Below are 20,546 nucleotides of genomic sequence, written 5' to 3'. Positions count from 1 at the left end.
TGTTTTTGACACCATTCTGAGTAAACTCTAGAGACTGTTGTGCATGAAAATCCCAGGAGATCAGCAGTTACAGAAATACTCATACCAGCTCATCTGGCACCAACAATCATGCCAGTCGAAAACACTAAGATCACATTTTTTCCCCTTTCTGATGGTTGATGTGAACATTAACTGAAGCTCCTGACCCATATCTGCATGATTTTATGCACTGAACTGCTGCCACACTATTGGCTGATTAAATATTCGCATGAATAAGTAGGTGTGCAGATGTTCCTAATAAAGTGCTCAGTGAGTGAATATCAGTATGCCTATATTCATATTTACATTCAATTAACATTCGACATTTAACAAATTCAGAGACCTGGTAATTTAATGTGTCAGGTTTATTTAATTAGTAAAGGTTTATTTAATTTATGTCACTGTAAAACACACATATTTGGCTTTCTTGCTCTTAGTCATTTAAAACCAAAGTCATTCACAAGTAATCTTCTTTGCTGTGCATTAAAGTAATTTTGTGTGTTAACAATTTCTTCAGAAATCAAATCAAAATGCAAAATCACTATGCAATGTCACAGTGCATGCCACTGGTGTGACCTTTTGAAATTAAAGTTTGACTGACATTTCTGGCAATTAAATCGTTTTTATATCCCAAACATTTTGAACATGAAGACAATCAAACCTGGAAGAGTACAATCGAATACCAATAAAGTCCCAAAAAATGTATCGCAAAAAAACACGTTTTTGTAATCCTCAAGTGGTATAGTTTAGCTGTGGATTGTACTAACAACTTGAGTTGATGAAAATGTTTAAACATCAGCAATATTCAAAATTTTTCGTAAAATAAACGTAAAGTATTCGGTGCCCTTATCCTGACACATGCCTTCTCTCCTTACTTTATGAATTATTACTGTGTATGAAATCAGGCACTGTAGCAACAGGTATGAGGTGATAACTACTGTATGTTGTGGAAGAATCTGTTAGATGAGTTTCCGTTCAGCAAAAAAACTACAATATTTAGAATATGCTGAGTATTCTGACTGCTGGAAATATCCCTTTGATAATCTGGGAAAATATACATTAATGATCACCTCAATAAAATTCCAGCTATTTTAGAATTCTATTCTGGATATTTCGAGAGATATTACCAGGGCAAAATAATGGGAAACTAGATCATCCCATGGTTGTTGGATAAACTCAATTAACCATAGCAATTTTGGAGTAATTCAATGTGCAAAACCTAACATATTGTGGGTTTAGCACTACCAAACACAATTGGTTTGATTAATTAAAAACAGAATTGAATACAGCAAATTGCATAACTAAAATGTTTATTATCGGTGCACCTATTGATTTTTTTCAACCTAATATAAAGTAATATTACAGTGACACTCTGTATTTCAATTGTCGCTGTATATGACCAAAAGCAATACATGAATGACAGTACAATCATTTTTCCATTCCACAAATTCAGTAGGAACAAAGTGAATGTAAAATGTATGAACTTGCAGCTACATGACAAAATGTTCTCTTTATTGGTTCCTTTTTTTTTTACTTCATTCCAAAGGGTTTATTTAATATTGTTTTTTTTATTTTATTTGTATAAACCATTTATTATCTACCAACTAGCAAAAAACAATATCCACTGTGAATCTGAAAATGAAAGTTTATTTCATGTAACTTTCATGCATGTTTTAATTTCTTTGGTGCATTGGATCCGCTCGGTAAATTTACTGGGGTAACAAGTGAGGTGGGATTTTCAAGGTCAAAGGTCAAGCTCAGGTGTTGAGGTTAAAGGTCACTCTCTCCGTAGAGGGCAGTGGAGAAGGCGGTGTAGTCCAGGGCTCCGCTCAGGGCCCGGGGACCGGTGTATGGGGGCATCCTGCTAATACAATACTCTGCCTGGTCTGGTGGAAGCTCTCGCCTCAGCTCATCTGCCAGAATATACGGCTGTAAAAGACACAACAAACAACAGCTAAGGTGTATGGAAAGAATATGTGAAAAAATTCAGGTACAAACATACCCCTTTCCAAATATCCACACTTTCTTGTTATACAATAAGTAGGTACGGATAATCAGTGTTCATGAAAGGTGAATAATAAGGCCGCAGGAGTTTACTCTCTTCATTTCAGAGTCATAACCCACACACGCACCTTGTCTGTAGCGAGAATCCTAAAGGAGGCGATGACCTGTTCAGCTGTATCTGTGTCCGCTGTCTCTCTAGTCATAAAGTCAATGAAGGACTGGAACGACACAACACCTGTTGTGTTGGGATCAACAAGCATCATGATCCGAGCAAACTCCACTTCACCCTTACAAAAAAACCCAGACACAAATATATACACATTTATAGCATTTAAAAACTGAAATACTGCCCCATCATCACATGTTGAAATGATATGCTATATACAGTATATTGTATTCATTTTATGGGTAATTTACACAGCACAATTTATAAACCTCACTAAAAAAATGACTTAAAAAAAAATGGAATAGTTCACCCCAAAATGAAAATTCTCTCATCATTTACTCACCCTCGTGCCATCCCAGATGTGTATGACTTTCTTTCTTCTGCAGACACAAAAAAAGATTTTTGGAAGAATATTTAAGCTCTGTAGGTCCTTACAATGTCAGTGAATGGTGGCCAAAACTTTGAAGCTCCAAAAACCACAAAGGCAGCATAAAAGTAATCCATAAGACTCCAGTGGTTTAATCCATGTCTTCTGAAGCGATCCAATCGGATTTGGGTGAGAACAGGCCAAAATATAACTCCTTTTTCACTGTACATCTTACCATTGCAATTTCTAGGAACTGTCATGATTTCAAGCTCGATTACACTTCCTGACCCATGAGCATGTGCTTGACGCATGCACAGAGCACGAGATGGTGCTAGGAAGTGTAATCGAGCTTGAAATCATGATCGCCAAAGAGACTACTGAAATCAAGATTTATAGTGAAACAGGAGTTATATTTTGGTACTGTTCTCATCTAAAACCGATTAGGTCGCTTCAGAAGACATGGATTAAAACACTAAATTCTTATGGATTACTTTTATGCTGCATTTCTGTGCTTTTTGGAGCTTCAAAGTTTTGGTCATTATTCACTTGAATTGTGAGATATTCTTTTAAAAATATTTGTTTGTGTTCTGCAGAAGAAAGAAAGTCATACACATCTGAGATTGCATGAGGAGGAATACATTTTCAGTTTTGGGTGAACTATTCTTTTTCTTGTTTTCAGCATAAACCTCACTAAAATTTTGCTTGCTTTTTCTTCTTTTAAACACAAATCTAACAGTTTCAGAAAATATAACAAATAGGTATTTTTCTTACCTATTTGGCAAAAAAGTATTAATTCTAGGCATTAAACCCCACTAAATTTTGTTACATTTTGATTAAAACCAGTAAAAACTATTTTCCGATTTATAAAAAGCTTTACATTTAAAACTAAAATTCTGGATATATTCTCTGAAAACAAGTCTTAAAACAGTATGCAATTTTGATTAGAAAGCTACTTTTTTATTTTAAATATTTTTACTAGAAAACAAGACAGATTTGTGTTATTTTATCCTCTCTGAACCCTACCAGATCATAGCCCATTGAGATCAGACAGGCCCTAAAGTCATCAGAATCCATCACACCATTCTTCTTCTGCACGGCAAACGTTAAAGGATAGCAGTTGAGGGTGGACGGATGATGGGGGGCATGGTAGGAACAACAATACAATGGAGAGAAAGGAAAGAGGTAGCACCTAACACAGAAATGCACACACACATTCACACACATAAAGATACCGAAACAGATGAGACAGCACACAACCGGAGACAGAAAAAGCAGGAGAGAGATACATCAGATCTACCTCCTGCTGCCAGGGGAATAAATATGTATCAATCTATGCAAAGAACTACATGTTGGGGTCAAGTGTTAGCAGTCATTTTGGGGAGAGGGGTGTGATTAGTACCTGTTTGTCATTTCCCACATGACCAAGGCTGATTAGACATGCTTTAAACTCATCAGGCCTGAGTTTACCCTTCTCTTCCTGAGAGCAGGTATCCACAGACACACATACACATACACAGAAAGTAATTAGAAATAAAGAATGTGAAAAGGTGATTAAAAGAAGAGACAACAACTGCACAAAATTATTGGCTAAATCTTTAATTCATTACATGAATTAAACATCACATTTACTCTATCCCAATGCACAGCTAAACTACTGTATATATTATCCCATTCATATCTACTTCACTCATTAAAAAATTATCTCAGTATAATGAAATATGTTCCAGGTATTGTATTTAACTTAACATATTTTTTTACCAATATGATATGAGAGATATTTACCACTTTTGTCTTGTGAAGCCTCTGAGAAATTGAAGGCAAAACATGGATAAAATAAAGCAAAAGAAAATGTATGTGTTTCTGTGGACAGAAATGTTGTTTAGTATAATATAGTATTATAATGCTCAGTGGGGTAGAGAGGTAGTGTATATTAAATACGGTTTAGTAAAGTAAAAGAGGTTAGTGTAGTTAGTTTGCGTAAACACCGAGTACAGCACCCGATCAAAGTAGTTGAAGGAGGAGCGGAATTCGTTCATCTGTTCCTGGCTGATGCCCTTTGCATCGCGTGTCAGAATCTGAGTCTCAATTTCATTAATAGTGCGAGCAATAGTAGTCAAGAGGAGCTCCCATCCAACACGAATATGCTGAAAAAGAAAGATATTGCAGTAATAAAACAGGATCAAGGCACAATTTAAACGTGTTGATGAGTGTTAGTATTATTCTTAAATAATAATATGTAAATACACCTGTTTATGCATGAACATGGATGTACATTTTATCAATATGTGAGTTCCCTGGGAATAAAACCTATTATCTTCTGGTTGTAAGCGCCATCCTCTACCAGTTGTGCTACAGGAGTGAAGGAATAACATGTGATTTATGCATGTGCATGTTGTCTGTATACCTCCATGGTGTAACTGGTGTGTTTGTTGTCAAAGATAAGTGACTCCTGGATGAGTTGGTGATCTCCCTCCAGTCTGTCAATGTTGGGTTTGTAGCTCACAATCACATGCTCATACTGCTTCAGCTTGGTCATTTGATCCTCCAGAGTCCCACCCATCTCCACAGAACAATGACCAATCTCCTGTTGTGTCATAAACACATGTACAGGTACAAGTCAAGCAATCACTTGTTTTATTTGATTATACTATAAAGATGTATAATCATTCATATAATTCATTTCTATAGAAATATATACACAGTATATTAGTGATAGACTGATTTCAGCCAGGCCATTTGACCATTTTGAGCATATTGGCAACAGTCAATAACTGTGCCTGCTTGGCAGATTATCAGAAGTGTTCACTCCAAAGTCTGCCAAAAACGTTGCCAAATTATTAATCAACATACTCTGTTGTCAATTCTTTTTTTTAATAGTGTTTAAAATAAAAAATCAATTTCATGTCACAGATTTTGTGTACGTCTCATTTGCTGATGGATCAGCCACCCACCTCCATTCTGGTCTGTATCCAGGGTCCGATGAGGTTGGCCTGGGCTGCAAACTGGCGTCTGAGCCTCTCATTAGCATGCTGTCGGGCTAACTCTTCCTGTAGTGCACTGTCACGCTGCGGAACCAACTTCTTCACCTGAATGCACATACATCCTCATCATAATCTAGGGGCACACTTGAAAAGAACTATTGCTGTTTGGAAAATTACAGAACTTGTTTAGAATGATTTAGAATATAGTCAACCCTGACTATATATTGCTGGTCACCAAGATATGATTAGATGCTGGTGTCACACCCAGGCTTTTTAACTAGCTTAACAAGCGAGACTTCCTTGGCCAACCAGCTTTATTAGAAAGGTCAAACCAGCATTAGCCAGACTGAATCAGCATGGAAATTTGGGAAAAAAACAAAACAAATCATTAAACAGATTGTTATCAGTTATTCCTTTGGTTTATCTGATCTGCTCTATTAAGAAACCGCTCTAAAAAAATAGTTGAGTCCAGAGAAACAAATGTTATACAACAGACTGGGAGAGATATTTAGAGGTTGGCTCAATTCCAACTCATCTCAGGAAATTAAAGATGAATTTAATATGTGAGATAGAATTAGAATTTCAGCTTATTGTTTTACATTTCCTGAATAGCAATGAAACAGCACCAAACTCTTTATATAATATTCTGGGTTTAATACAAGTAATGATCTGTCGACAGCATTTGTGGCATAATGTTGATTACTGCAAAAATTTATTTTGACTCATTGCTCCTTTTCTTAAAAAAAAAAGTGAGGCACTTACAATGGAAGTGAATGGGGCCAGTTTTTGGAGGGTTTAAAGGCAGAAATGTGAAGCCTATTAAAAAGCACATACATAGGGGGGCCTGGGTAGCTCAGTGGTAAAAGACACTGGTTACCACCCCTGGAGTTCGCTAGTTCAAATCCCCGGGTGTGCTGAGTGACTCCAGCCAGGTCTCCTAAGCAACCAAATTGGCCCAGTTGCTAGGGAGGGTAGAGTCACATGGGGTAACCTCCTCCTGGTTGCTATAATGTGGTTCATTCTCAGTGGGGCACATGGTGAGTTGAGCATGGTTGCCACGGTGGATGGCGTGAAGCCGCACTATGTCTCCGTGGCAACGCACTCAACAAGCCACTTGATAAGATGCACAGGTTGATGGTCTCAGATGTGGAGGCAACTGGGATTCATCCTCCACAACCCAGACTGAGGCAAATCACTACACAACAACAAGGACTTAAAAAGCACATTGGGAATTGGGCATTCAAAATTGGGAGAAAAAGGGAGAAAAAAAAAAGCACATACATTAATTGTTGTTAAATATCATGTTATTATTTAAGCTGTAGAGATTTTTACAAGGTTTACAGCATTAAGGCGTCATGGCAACAAAGTTGTAAATTAGGAAATAACTTTACACAGAAAAGGTTAGCAAGCGATTTTATTGCTCTAAAATCATGTGAACTCAGAAAAGGTTAGTAAGCGATTTTATCACACTAAAATCATATAAACACACATTGTTTACATCTTGTGGCTATACTTTTGAAACAGTGAGTATTTTAACGTTTAAGGATTGGCACCATTCACTTCCATTGTAAGTGCCTCACTGTAACCCAGATTATTTTTTTTATTTTTTAAGAAAAGGAGGGACAAGCTGAAGTAAATTTTTGTGGTAATCAACATTGTGCCCCAAATGCTGTCGATTAAAGGTTTAGTTCACCCAAAAATGATAATTCTCTCATGATTTACTCACCTTTAAGCCATCCCAGATGTTCGTTGTTCCTTCTTCAGCAGAACCGAAATGAAGATTTTTATAAGCACATTTCAGCTCTGTTTGTCCATACAATGAAATTGAATGGGTGCTGTGACGCTGATGGCTGTTTGACGGTCCAAAAGGCATATTTAGGGAGCATAAAAGTAATCCACACGACTCCAGCTGATCAATGAATGTCTTCTGAAAGCAAATCGATAGGTTTATTACCTTTTAAAAAACGCTTCCTGCTACCAGTCGACCCATCACAGAGCTGTCGCACGATGTAAGCACAATGGCATGTTCACACAAAAAGTCGGAAGCATGCGCTTTGTTTACAACAGAGGAACGAATGTCACGCAAGAGTTAGGTCATTTCAAACAGCAATAAAGCGGTGGGCGGAAGCAACGATTTAAGATTAAAACTTTTTAATTATTGATTTATTTCTTACACAAACCTATCGATTTGCTTCAGAAGACATTCCTTGATCAACTGGAGTCGTGTGGATTACTTTTATGCTGCCTAAATATGCCTTTTGGACCGTCAATCAGCCTCACGGCACACATTCACTTTCATTGTATGGACAAACAGAGCTGAAATGTGCTTATAAAAATCTTCATTTCTGTTCTGCTGAAGAAGAAAAGATATACACGTCTGGAATGTCTTCAAGGTGAGTAAATCATGAGAGAATTATCATTTTTGGGTGAACTAATCCTTTAAGCTTAACTGGTATTGAAATATTCCTTTAAGACTGTGTGCTTGTCTGACCTTGTCCCACTTGGTGGCGATCTCTTCAGTAGTTATGGTGCTGTAGGGGTTGGTGAGATCTGCACGGATACCGTAACTTTGGGAGATCTTCAGAACTTCCTGCTGAATGCCGAGTATGGCCTGCCTCTCTGCATCTGCCTCAGGAAGGGTGGCTTTAAACTGCTCATGACCGGCTAACAAACTCTGCACACAATGAGAAACACAGACAAAGAAAACTTATGTTTATTTACAGTATCTCTTTCTTGGGGTGTGTGTTGTGAGCAGATCAGGATTCCTGTGTTTTTACCTGGACCTCCTCAATGGTGTGCACCATAAACATGTCCTGCAGGTCTTCCATGGCTCCCTCCATCCAGTTATTGAAGGGTGCAGATCTCTTTGCATATTCCAGAAACAACTGCTCCACTGTCTCCAGAAGCTTCTCTGTCCTCTGCATACATGACAACACAGATTTACACCATATTAGCTGCTTATTGTTTTCACATTGGATCTTTCAAAGAAACAGCTCCCCAAATTTGGAAAATTCTGTAATCATTAACTAACCCACAAGAGAAAGTGTAAATAATGACAGAATGTTCATTTTTTGGGGTAAGTTATTCCTTTAATATGTTTCACAAAACATTCTAGACAAAAACTGTAGAATGGTAAAGATTATATGCCCTTAAAAAATATAAACACACACTTGCTATGTAAATGAGCACATCCTCAAGACATCTATTGTTTTTATATACAGCTGATTATAATAGACTTACCCTTACCCATACCCTAATCCTAACCCTACAAGAAAACGTTTTGTATTTTTATTAAAATTATGTATGGATCGTTTTCCTAAATGAGGAAATACCAAAACGTTTTCAAAGGGAGGTTTTCTTAGATATACGTAGCTCACGTCTGCGGACAACTTTGTCCCAAAATTATAGATAAGTATTTATCACACACACACACACACACACACACACACACACACACACACACACACACACACACACACATACAAAGCATACCTCCAATGCCTCTCTGCGTTTCTGGGTGAGTGTGCCCAGTTGGTCCCAGAGATCACAGATACTTTGACACCTTTGATTCACTGATGCCACATCATGATAATCCAGCTCACTTTAAAATGACCGACAAAGACAGACAGACAGACAGACAGACAGACAGACAGACAGAAAGAGACAGAGAGGGACTTCAAGAAACAATATAACACTGCCAGCTGCTGTTGAGCCTGTCTCCCTCTAGTGGTTAAAAGGAGAAACATCCAGTCACAATGACGCTGATTAAAAATGGTTCTGTTGCATCCACTAAATGAAAAGGGTAATATTCTACACTTTTGCATTCATTTTCTCCTGAAGACCACTAATGTACAGTAAGTCAAAGTTTCTTGCCATCATATGGCACCCCTGGAGCAAATGGGGTCAAGGGCCTTGCTCAAGTGCCCAACAGTGGCATCTTGTTGGTATTGGGGCTTGAACCCCTGACCTTCTGGTTCAGTAACCCAGAGCCTTAACTGCTGAGCCACCACTGCCCCTAAATGTTCATGTATACGTTATGTTGCCCTATTAAGTAGCTTCAGTGTTTTTGTTAATAGCTTGTAGTGCAGTTAATTACTTTTTCAAAACAATAGCTTAAATGTGTCATCTAACTACTTTATATTACGAGTAGCTTATAGACTGGCAAACTACAGTATAGTACTGTAAATGTACATTTACCTCTTTGATCTCAAAAGAGCAAGAATTCCATATCATCTTTTTACTTTACAAAACAAAATCAACTGTCAGCCTCCTTTTAGTAGTGTCAAACGGTTCATAGAGTTTCTTTTCTGTTTGCCTTTTGTGTCCATCATAGCAAACCTCCATAGCTAATCAATGATATCACACTGTAGCCACAGCAACAGCATAAAGATCAGTCACAGACTAAATAGACACACGCACAGCCAATTAATCAGGCCTGCATGGAGATAATGTATGTTAAAATAGAAAGACAGCAAAGCAAACTACTAAGTATGCTGTGAGCATAGTGTGTGTGTGTAGCTGTGGACAAGCAGTTTTAGAGATATGAAGCTATCCAGTCCCCGCAGGGCATTGGGAAACGGAACGTGACAGGTCAGTGTCAAGGACAAAATACACACTAGAATGAACAAACAGATCAAACTACTGAGGTCCAGCCAAACATGGGGTTATTTTACCTGACAGGGGTATTATGATATTTTATAATGTGTCATCAACTCACCCTAAATAAAAGCTAAACATCCAGCAAACAAAGATAATCTAAACTTCCTCCACTACTCTTTGTGGCATGGCACAAGATGTTATTCATAAGTGTTATGCTCGAGCATATACAGTAGAAGACACTCATTATTGAAGGGGTTTGTGAAGGGGTTAAAGGTCATACTTGAGCTCCTGAGCAATAGCAGCGATTTGCTCGACTCTGTCCTGATGGGTGGAAAGGTCACTCTCAAATGCCTCGTGTTTCCGCAGCAAAGCTCGAACTTCCATTAGTGATGCGGACTCATAATCCTTTCGTGTCAACATCTCCTCCTTACCTATTGCAAAGCATTTAAATTACATTTAGATATATTAATTAAGCAGACGCTTTTCTCCAAAGAGGCTTGCAGGTGTGCAGTAGTCCAACACAAGCAATTTGATCTTAAAGAGTCAATGAGTCAGATTTTCTGCAGTATGGACTTTCAAAGCTGGCCAGGTGGATGACAAACTCCGTTCAGCGTTACTGTAAAGCATCAATGTAATGAAACTCACAAACTCTTTGTTCGTGACTCACCTGCAGCCCAGCTCTCATGGTTGGTAGCTTTCTGTCTGAATTTCTCTGCCAGATGGTCCAATCTTTCCAGTCTCCGGATTTCAGTCAACAACCATTCTTCATAGCCTTTCTCAGCCTGTTCCAGCCCCTGCCACGCACTCGCTATGTCCTGCACAAACACACATACTAACATTTAACCACATTCAAAAACAACCACAATCTGACCCTATTATATACTTCATGATATCATGATAGTCCACTAGTTTAGGGGTTTTCAAACTTTCTGATGCCACGGACCACCAAATATGATGATCCCCTTGCGAGGGACCCCGCTCCTGAAGTATAAAAGCAGCTACATTATATATTTTCATGTATAAAGACCCATTTATGCTGTGTGAGAAAAATTTTACACGTGACATTATAAAGACAGCATGGTGTTTGCAAGATGAAATAATTGCCGTGTATATTGTCATTTTACTAAAGCCAAAATAAATTCTTAAAGGTGCACTCAGTAATTTTTCCTCATTTAAAAAGTTTAACTCCTAAAGACATGTATTGCAATTTCGCAATATATGTAGGAAATCATACCCACTCACATTAAAAATTAGCTGTTTAAAGCTGTTTAATTCTACATGGAGAGGGTCCGCACATGGGGGCTGCCATTTTAGAAATCACATGACCAGCTGAATACTACTTGCTTAATCTCAGTAAGCATCCTGTTATTTGACACTTTCACTAACTGATTAATATAATCATGGCTGATTGTGAATACTAAATTTCTACAATGGCATCTGAAACTGAAAACTACTGATTTTAACTGATGCTGCATCCAAGCCACTAGGTGTCAGTGTAAGTCCAAGAAGTTACTGAGTGCACATTTAAAATATTATCAGGAAAATATTTTGTTTGTAAAAAATATTTTTATTCAACCCCCTTTTAGAGTAATGGTTTATGTATAAAATATTTTCAATTTAATTGAAATTTATTTGTAGTCTTTATTAGTGTTTCATTCAGATTTTTAATGTCAAATTATGTAAATGTTTACTCTTGCATTTTTTCTCTGAAAATGTATGTGGACCCTCTAGCACCCCTTTGCTGCCCCTTGGGGGTTCTAGTTCACTACACCGTTACAATATATTGACTATATTGATTTTTTATGTGTGTGTAGCTATACTTTTGTGAACCCAATAGCAGAAAAATAATCCAAAGAAGCTATAAAAATCGGAAAAAACGAAAAACAGTAGGTGGGGGGTTAGGCTCTCACCGACACCATCTTGCCCTCAGAGGGCATGAAGGCAGGCCGGTTGCTGATGCGGAGTTTTGTCTGAAGGGTGTTGAAGCTGATCTCCAGTTGACACTTTTCCTGCACTTTGAATGGTTTGTGCATCCTGCGGTAATCTCTGAAATCCTCCAGTTTCCGCTGCATCTCCACCATGGTTTTCTCCGCCACACGGTTCTCCAGCCAGGGAATGGTACGTCTGATCCACTCCAACAGCTAGAGAGAAGAGTAATGTTTTCGTTTACTTTCTGTTCCAATAGTGCATGATTCAACAGTGTGTGTTATTCTAAAGGAAAAAACAATTTTCATAATCTTTCATCATAATCTTGGACACAACTTATCTTTTTTGCTGATGTAACCAAGGCCATGTGAGTACAAAAACATTATATTAGCCAATGATTATAGCCTAATTTTTATGAACCAATTAAATCCTGATTGATCAAAAACAAGCCCTGTGTAAGTTATTTCCTGTGAATATTCTGTTGCACTATGAAATATCACATTATGGAAGTTAAATGTATTTTGAATGTTGATAAGAGAAGAATATATGTGTTTGTGCATTGTTGGTGTGTGTAAATAGCTGTATTCTTGCATTTAGCAGTGTGTATGGAGTGTATCTGGTGTGTGTGGATGTTTATATCTGTGCAGTATCTCCTGACCTCACTAGCAAGTCTTTCATATTCTTCCATCAACTTCTCATTTTCCTGATTTACTCCCAGCACCTTACAGATCCTGTTAGCAGCAGTTTCAGCCTGAAGGTGAGAAACACAGTAAGAATAGAAGGATAGTAGAAGGATAGTAGTGGAGGGACTTAGGCAAAGAGGAAGACAAAGATCTAACTGCTTTTCTCATTCTAGCACTCAGTACCTGTTCAGCTCCAGCAAACGCATGGTAGAAGCAGGACACATATGTCATAATAGCTCTTTCATCTGGCTTAGGGGTGTTCAAAATGTCTGCAGGAGAGGAGAGGAGAGGAGAGGAAATGCACAAAACACAACTACAATCACGCTAAAAGAATTAAGAATTAGAACGTGCATGTGCATTAGCTATACAATGGAATGCCCAATTCCCAATGCGCTCTAAGTCCTCGTGGTGGCGTAGTGACTCGCCTCAATCCGGGTGGCGGAGGACGAATCTCAGTTGCCTCCGCGTCTGAGACAATCAATCAGCGCATCTTACAACATGGCTCGTTGAGCGCGTTACTGCGGAGAAGTAGCGTGTGTGGAGGCCCACGCTATTCTCCGCGGCATCCATGCACAACTCAACATGTGCCCCACCGAGAGCGAGAATCACATTTTATAGTGACCATGAGGATAGTTACCCCATGTGACTCTACTCTCCCTAGCAACCGTGCCAATTTGTTGCTTAGGAGACCTGGCTGGAGTCACTCAGCACACCCTGGATTCTGGAGCTACCCAGGCCCCTATACAAGCCATTTTTAGCGTAATATGAGGTTAAGAATCATAATTTATTATTTCAGTATTGTCAGATTTTTTTGGTGATTTGAAATATGTTCTTTGATTGTAATCTTGACCAACTGTTTTTGAGATTTTGGCCTTTCTCCATTCAAGTAGCTAGGAGCTGCACTGGCATTACTGGATTTAGCCTTCCGAGAGCATTCCAAAGATGGCTGACAGTGGACTGACTTGCTAAAAGACTTTGCTTTCACATTCTTCTTTTTTTGATAAGGCAATTCGCATTGTCTGTACATATCGCCACCTACTTGGCAGGGAGGAAAATAAAAAAATTAAGTAAAAAAAGACTTAAATATTAATATGTTTCTCACTCACACCTATCATATAACTTCTGAAGACCTGGATTTATCAAATTATATGCTTTTTGGACCTTTAAAATTCTGGCCACCATTCACTTGCACTGTATGGACCTACAGAACTGAGATATTCTTCTATAAATCTTTATTTGTGTTCAGCAGAAGAAAGATAGTCATACACATCTAGGTTAGCATGAGGGTGAGTAAATTATGATAGAATTTTTATTTTTGGGTGAGCTATCCCTTTAAGGGCCACTACACTTTAGGGAAACTACATCTCCAAAACATCTGGAATTAGCTCCGGGAGCAGATGTACCTTCTGAGCCTCTGCAAATGTGTGGTAGTAACTGGAGACATAAGTCATGACTGTTCTTTCATCTGGTCTGTCTGTGCTAACTAGAACTGTGGAGCAAAATTCATATTTTGCAATCATTTTAAAGTTGGGGTATTGATAGAAAAATAAATATTTTAGAATTTAGTAAAATATTTTAGAATTTATAAACCATTTTTGCAATGTTGTATTTTTGCTGCTTTTTCGAAAGCAATCTAGGTTTAGGTCTAGGACTCGTCTTGGTTCCCCACAAAATTTCTTCCTACCAAAACATCTAAGTGTGTTTTTCCTTGATTTATTTACCTTTGGATTGTGCTCTGGGAGTATTAATGTTCTACTTATGTCAAGCTGATTTGAAACCAAATACAATCTACTTTGAAACTCACTATACAAATAAAATTGAATTGGCTTAAATATCCAAGTGAGATTGATAATTGGGTCTGAGAATATAAAGAAACTGCAAACACCCAAAACTCTATTCGTGCTGAAAGTTCCTTAAATTGACAAGACAATTTTTTAAAAGTTTCTAACTTCACATTATTGTTTACCCTCTGCGTCCAACATTTTGGGGATGTCCAGATGTTTTTCAGCAATGTCAAATGCCAGATTCAGATTACCCAAAGCATCATCCTACAGGAAGACAAAAGTTGAGAAAAATGCACAAATAAGAAAAATGTCTTGGTTACGTACGTAACCTTGTTCCCTTATGACTCAGTACACTTGACATTGCATTTATTAATGCATATGGGGAACAGAATCCCATCACACCGCACTACACGACATAACCTCCCAGAAAAGAAGCATGACGCTGAAGTCTCGTGGGACGGTGACCAACATGAGTATGAAGAGAGAGAGAGAGAGAGACGTTACATCTAGGTTGTAAATCCTTGCGAATGTGTTTTGAGAGGACCATCCTGCTGCAAAACATATGTCTTGTAAGTACACACCCCATGAGGAGGCATGCCTCTAGTTGAGTGGGCTTTAACACCAATTGGGCAAGTCTTACCCTGCGACTCATAAGCCAGGGCAATTGCATCTACAATCAAGTGAGAAAGTCTTTGCTTGGAGACGGACATTCCTTTTGTGAGTCCTCCATAGCATACAAAGAGCTGATCAGACAGTCTGAACTGGCGTGTACCCTCAACGTGTGCGTGTAGTGCCCGCACAGGGCATAACAAATGCAATGATTGTTCCTCATCCGAATTAAATGGAGGAGGGAAGAAGGCCTGAAAGTGAACCACCTGTACTCTGAAGGGTGTGGTTAGGACCTTAGGCACATACCCTTTTCTGGGTTTGACTGTGGCTTTTGAAAGACCAGGGCCAAATTCCAGACATGAATTGCCGACTGATAGTGCATGTAGGTCACCGACCCGTTTCAGCAGTTGTGCGGTCTTAATGGAGAGCATGCGCAAATCAACAGAGTCCAAAGGCTCGAAAAGGGGCCCTGCGAGAGCTTTTAGGACTAAAGTTAAGTCCCAAGTCAGGACTGTAGCCGGCCGTGGTGGGTTTAATTGTCTTGCTCCTTTAAGGAACTTTATGATTAAATCATGCTTACCTATAGAGGCGTCGGCTTCATGTACGTGATACGCAGATATAGTTGCCACATACACTTTGACGGAGTGAGTCCTGCGTCTAATCGCTCTTGAAAAAAAGAAGAGAATTTCATGTATGGAGCAGTTTACTGGGTCTTTGCCATGTGAGAGACAACAATCAGTGAACACGTTCCACTTTAGCGCGTAGAGGCATCTCGTGGATGGTGCTCTGGCCTGTAAAATGGTGTTTATGACTGAATGTGTCAGTTCTGGTGCGTTTAGCGCGCTCCGTTCAGGGGCCACACATGCAGGTTCCACAGCTGGGGCTGGGGATGCCAGATTGTGCCTTCCTCAGCTGTATTTCCCATTGCGAGATGTACAGCATCTCTGTCATTTCCGGAAACCATGGCTGGTTGGGCCATTTTGGTGCAACCAATAGAATCGTTTCCTTGTCCTCTCGGATTCTGCATATGACAAGAGTGAATCAGGCACACTGGGGGAAATGCATATTTGTGTTTTGCCGGCCATTTGTGTGCCATTGTGTCTGCTCCCAGCAGGTCTTGGGACTTCGAGTAGCAGAGGGGACAGTGGGTATTCCCCACTGAGGCAAATAAATTGATTTCTGCTTTGCCAAATTTTCACCAAATCCTCAATACAGTTTGAGGATGAAGTCTTCATTCGCCCGTTATCACCCCTTGGCATGACGGTAGATCCGCGCCGTAATTCAGGCGGCCTGGGACATACGTCGCTCTCAGGGAGAGGAGATGATGCTCGCTCCATAGGAGGAGGTGACACGTCAGTCTCAACAGTGGCGGTGAATGAATTCTGCCTTGGCGGTTTATGTATGCCACAACTGTCATGTTGTCTGAGCGAACTAGAACATGACCGTTCGCTATTTCTGACTGAAAAGCCTTCAAGGCTAGGAATACAGCCAATAGCTCTAGGCAGTTGATGTGCCATAAATCCCAAGGCTTTCTGAAACAGCTTCAGTGGAAGTGTTCTCCCCAGTTTGAACTGAGACAGACACTGTAGAATAGCCTGAATGCTCTCGCTCGTGAGGTGCGCGCGCCCGCTCGTGGAGTCAAGGCAGACTCCTAAATAGGAGATTTGTTGGTTGGGGGAGAGCGTGCTCTTCCCCAGTTCACATTGAGGCCCAAGCTGTTCAGAGTCTCTGATTGCACCAGTAACAGCCATTCGTCGAGGTAGTTCAAGATGCGCACACCGCTCTGTCTCAGAGGGGCGAGAACCGCATCGATGCACTTTGTGAATGTGCAAGGAGCCAGAGACAGTCCGAAGGGCAGGACTTTGAATTAATATGCAGTTCCCTTGAACGTGAATCTCAAAAACATCCTGTGATGTCGTACAATTTGGATATGAAAGTACGCGTCCTTCAGATCAGTTGACGCAAACCAATCATGTGGGCGTACATGCGATAAGATCCGTTTATGAGTAATCATTTTGAACGGGCGCTTTGTGAGTGCACAATTAAAATGTCTCAGATCCAGAATCGGCCGAAGCCCGCCGACTTTCTTTGGGTCAAGAAAATAACGGCTGTAAAACCGTTTTTGGGCTTGACAATTTGGCACAATCTCTAATCGCGAGGAGATTGTGTATTTCAGCTCATAACACTGGCCCGTCTTCAGAATGAAACCGTGCAAATTGGATCGTATAACCATGTTCAATCGTTTTTTGCAGCCATTCTAAAATACCCGTTAGGGCTCACCATACATCTGCGTAACGGGTCAGAGGGCAATTTGGTTTGCTCACCGTATGATTTGCAATAAGTGTTGTATTCTTTTTTGCACTTATTTGAGTGCAAGACACAGAAACAACTTTTTGAACAATACCGTGAACAACAATATTCCTTTCCCGACAAACAGCAGTGGGGAGATGTGGAACAGTGTTTTGTGTCTCCAATCGAGCCTTTTTCGGAGCAGACCCGGAGGGAACTGCGGGCTCTGCTTTCCGCTTCAAAGGGTTGTGCCCGTCAGGAGCGCTTTTGAGCACGGGGGTGTTTCTCCCACCAGCACGGGCGGGTGGGCGGGGGAAATGCAGGTGTCGGTGAGGACGCAGGTATGGGGCTTTTAGTCAGGCGCTGGCTCGAAACATAGCGAGGGTGAACCGAATGTGATGTACTCCATTTGGGTATGAAGTGTCTCATAGCATGTGACTGCTGTTGAGTCGTGATGTAATGCTCAGCAAACTTATTCACAGAGCTGCCAAAGAGGCCGGCTGGAGACACTGGACATCCAACAGAGTGGCTTTTTCCTTATCACTCATTTCTGTGAGGGTCAGTCATATATGTCGATCCAGAACTGCCAGGTTGCCCATGGACTTGCCGATGGTCTGCGCAGTGACTATCTTGGCACACAGTGCTAAGTCTGTTGCGGTGCGGAGCTCTTTGAATGTCTCTGGATCGAAGCCTTACTCGTCCATTTGCTTGAGGATCTTGGCTTGAAATACCTGGAGTGCTGATCCAGCCTGTCCTGCTGCTGAGTAAGCTTTTCCCGCCAGTGCGGATGTTTGTCGACACATTTTGGAAAGATGTATGGGCCATGATTTCCATGCCCTGTTACTCGCTGGGCAGAGGTGTGCCGCTACCACCTCCTAGTGGTAGTTGGGCATAACCATTTTCATCCCTGTGATCCATGAGGATGGCGTCACTGTGCGAGCATGCCGAGAAGGGCGCGCACCAGGACTTAGACAATTCATTATGAACTTCAGGGAAGAATGGGGCAGATTTGCGGGATGCAGTTGTTTGACGGCGTCCTGACTGCAGGAACCATTCATCGAGGCGAGACTATTCAGGTTCCTCTGGGGAAGACCACTCAAGGTGAAGCTCTTCGACCACCAGAGCATCTCCCTGTCAGTGGTGTGTGCACGTTCCTTGCCCTCGCTGGGGGAGGGGCGGCAGCATCATCCACTGATCACTCGCCTGATGCATCGAGAGACATGACATCGTCATTATTATCCCCAGCGTCAGAACCGCTGAACGAGACGAGGCCACACGCTCTTTCAGAAGGCCGGAGATCATCTCGCACATAGCGCATCGGAAAACATGCACTTCGTGGAGATTGAGGGGCTCATGGGGCATGTGCCGGCACGAGGACCACCTCAAAGTCATCCTGCTCAACCTCGCAGCCCCACCATGCCTCCTCATATGAATCCTCGGGTATCACAGAAGAGGCGGGTGGGAGGGCGTGTGAGGCTGAATCGTCCCTCAGAATGAGGGTGAAGTGAAGCATCTTGAAACTCATGCACAGTGAGGACAGTCCGTCTCCATGAGAGCTGACTCTGCTTGGGTGCGGCGCAGACAGTAAATGCATCTCTCATGCTGTTCTGACGGCAGGATGTGCCTCTCGTGAAATGTTTCTCATGATCTTAAAAATCTTTTGATCGGAAGGCGAATGCTTAAATGTTTGAAATTAGTTTTGTAGACAAAAATATAATTGTGCCACCATATTAATTTATTTCATTATAAAACTAAAATTTAATTTAAAAAAAAAAGTTTTTGAAATTGATGACTTGGACCAAATAATAAAGGCAGCCAATAAGTGCCCAACATACTGTATATGGGAACTCCTTCAATACTGTTTACATGTCTGCAAATTCTAGGCGAAGGGTGACTACTTTGAAGATGCTAAAATATAACACAGTTTTGATTTATTTAGGATTTTGTTTAGTCACAACATAATTCCCATTGTTCCATTTATGTTATTCCATAGTTTTGATGACTTTACTATTATTCTAAAATGTGAATAAAAAAATTATAATAAAGAATAAGTGTTTCAAAACTTTTGACCGGTAGTGTATAAATAAATATATATTTATATTTATCTCACACAATATACATTTGCTTTGTAAGGATACACAAACCCTGCCGAAGCGCTGTGCAGAATCAGGATGCTGAGGCCTGTTCACCAGCGAAGTGTCAAGCAGCGAGGCGGTTTGATGTTCGCCGGAGCACTGCAGGCGTACGGAAAGTCTTCCTGTGAAGATTCTGCCCGCTGACTCGTGTATATCGACGGCAAAGTTAGAGGGTTTCTAGATAAGACGATTGCTGTCTTGAAGGAAGAAATTCTGAGGAAATGGTGTTTGTGCACCTGCTTATATAGCAGACAGTTTCATGCCAAAACAGAATATTTAGAATTATTATACTATTGCCGTTATTGTAGAGAGGTTTCAACTAGGTTGTGTAGGAAGGCACTCCCCATATGCATTAATAAACGCAATGTCAGGTGTACTGAGTCAAAAGGGAACTTTAGTTTTATAAGAAAATATATAAGAATAACTTAACAGGGTAAGTTCATCCAAATATGAAAATAATTTACTCACCCTCATGTTATTCCAAGCCTGTATGACTTTCTTTCTTCTGTGGAACTCAAAAACCGATGTTAGGCACAATGACAGCCTAAGTCACCATTCACATTCATTTTATGGAATAAAGATGCAATGAAGGTGAATGGTAACTGAGACTAACATACTGCCAGACATCTTTTGTGTTCCACATACGTAAGAAAGAAGGTCATACAGGTTTTTAGCAACATGAGAGTGAGTAAATTACAAAATTTTCATTTTTAAGTGAACTAATCCTTTAAATAAGACATAAATCAAAATATTTTTTCATGCAGTATTGAGTACTGAGTGTCAGTATTCAGGTGCCACCAGTGGGGAGGGACAACTGTAAACCTTGACATTTTGGAGGAGAAAAATTACATTCCTAAGGATTTTTCATCTTAAACAAAAACATGATGTATCAAGAAAACTAAATAAACTGCCTTTATTGAAAGATTGTTTGCTTTTAAGACTTTTTGTATAGTTATTGTGTCCTGTTCTATACCTCAGCAAAGAG

General features: G+C 40.1%; 1 protein-coding gene across 2 annotated transcripts in view; it reads right to left on the bottom strand.

Annotated features, from left to right (window-relative positions):
* Positions 1-1,645: 1,645 nt before the first annotated feature.
* actn2b (actinin, alpha 2b) overlaps positions 1,646-20,546 on the bottom strand; it is a 32,424-nt gene continuing 13,523 nt past the window's right edge. Inside the window, exons 7-22 of one of the 2 annotated variants that reach the window (XM_051722524.1) lie at positions 14,711-14,792; positions 12,928-13,013; positions 12,720-12,812; positions 12,046-12,276; positions 10,803-10,950; positions 10,416-10,566; positions 9,029-9,137; positions 8,314-8,454; positions 8,028-8,210; positions 5,507-5,641; positions 4,960-5,139; positions 4,553-4,699; positions 3,955-4,032; positions 3,579-3,644; positions 2,151-2,309; positions 1,646-1,947 (exon numbers count right to left, since the gene is read on the bottom strand). In XM_051722524.1, the coding sequence (XP_051578484.1) occupies positions 1,789-1,947; positions 2,151-2,309; positions 3,579-3,644; positions 3,955-4,032; positions 4,553-4,699; positions 4,960-5,139; positions 5,507-5,641; positions 8,028-8,210; positions 8,314-8,454; positions 9,029-9,137; positions 10,416-10,566; positions 10,803-10,950; positions 12,046-12,276; positions 12,720-12,812; positions 12,928-13,013; positions 14,711-14,792 (2,148 nt within the window). In that variant the 3' untranslated portion in view covers positions 1,646-1,788. The remainder of the gene's footprint in view (positions 1,948-2,150; positions 2,310-3,578; positions 3,645-3,954; positions 4,033-4,552; positions 4,700-4,959; positions 5,140-5,506; positions 5,642-8,027; positions 8,211-8,313; positions 8,455-9,028; positions 9,138-10,415; positions 10,567-10,802; positions 10,951-12,045; positions 12,277-12,719; positions 12,813-12,927; positions 13,014-14,710; positions 14,793-20,546) is intronic. The other variant, XM_051722523.1, reaches the window with a different exon arrangement.

This window comes from Myxocyprinus asiaticus, chromosome 17 (genome assembly GCF_019703515.2).
Source record: "Myxocyprinus asiaticus isolate MX2 ecotype Aquarium Trade chromosome 17, UBuf_Myxa_2, whole genome shotgun sequence".
Classification (NCBI taxonomy): domain Eukaryota; kingdom Metazoa; phylum Chordata; class Actinopteri; order Cypriniformes; family Catostomidae; genus Myxocyprinus; species Myxocyprinus asiaticus.
The sequence above is the reverse complement of the archived record's forward strand: the minus strand, read 5'-3'. Positions and strand labels throughout refer to the sequence as shown.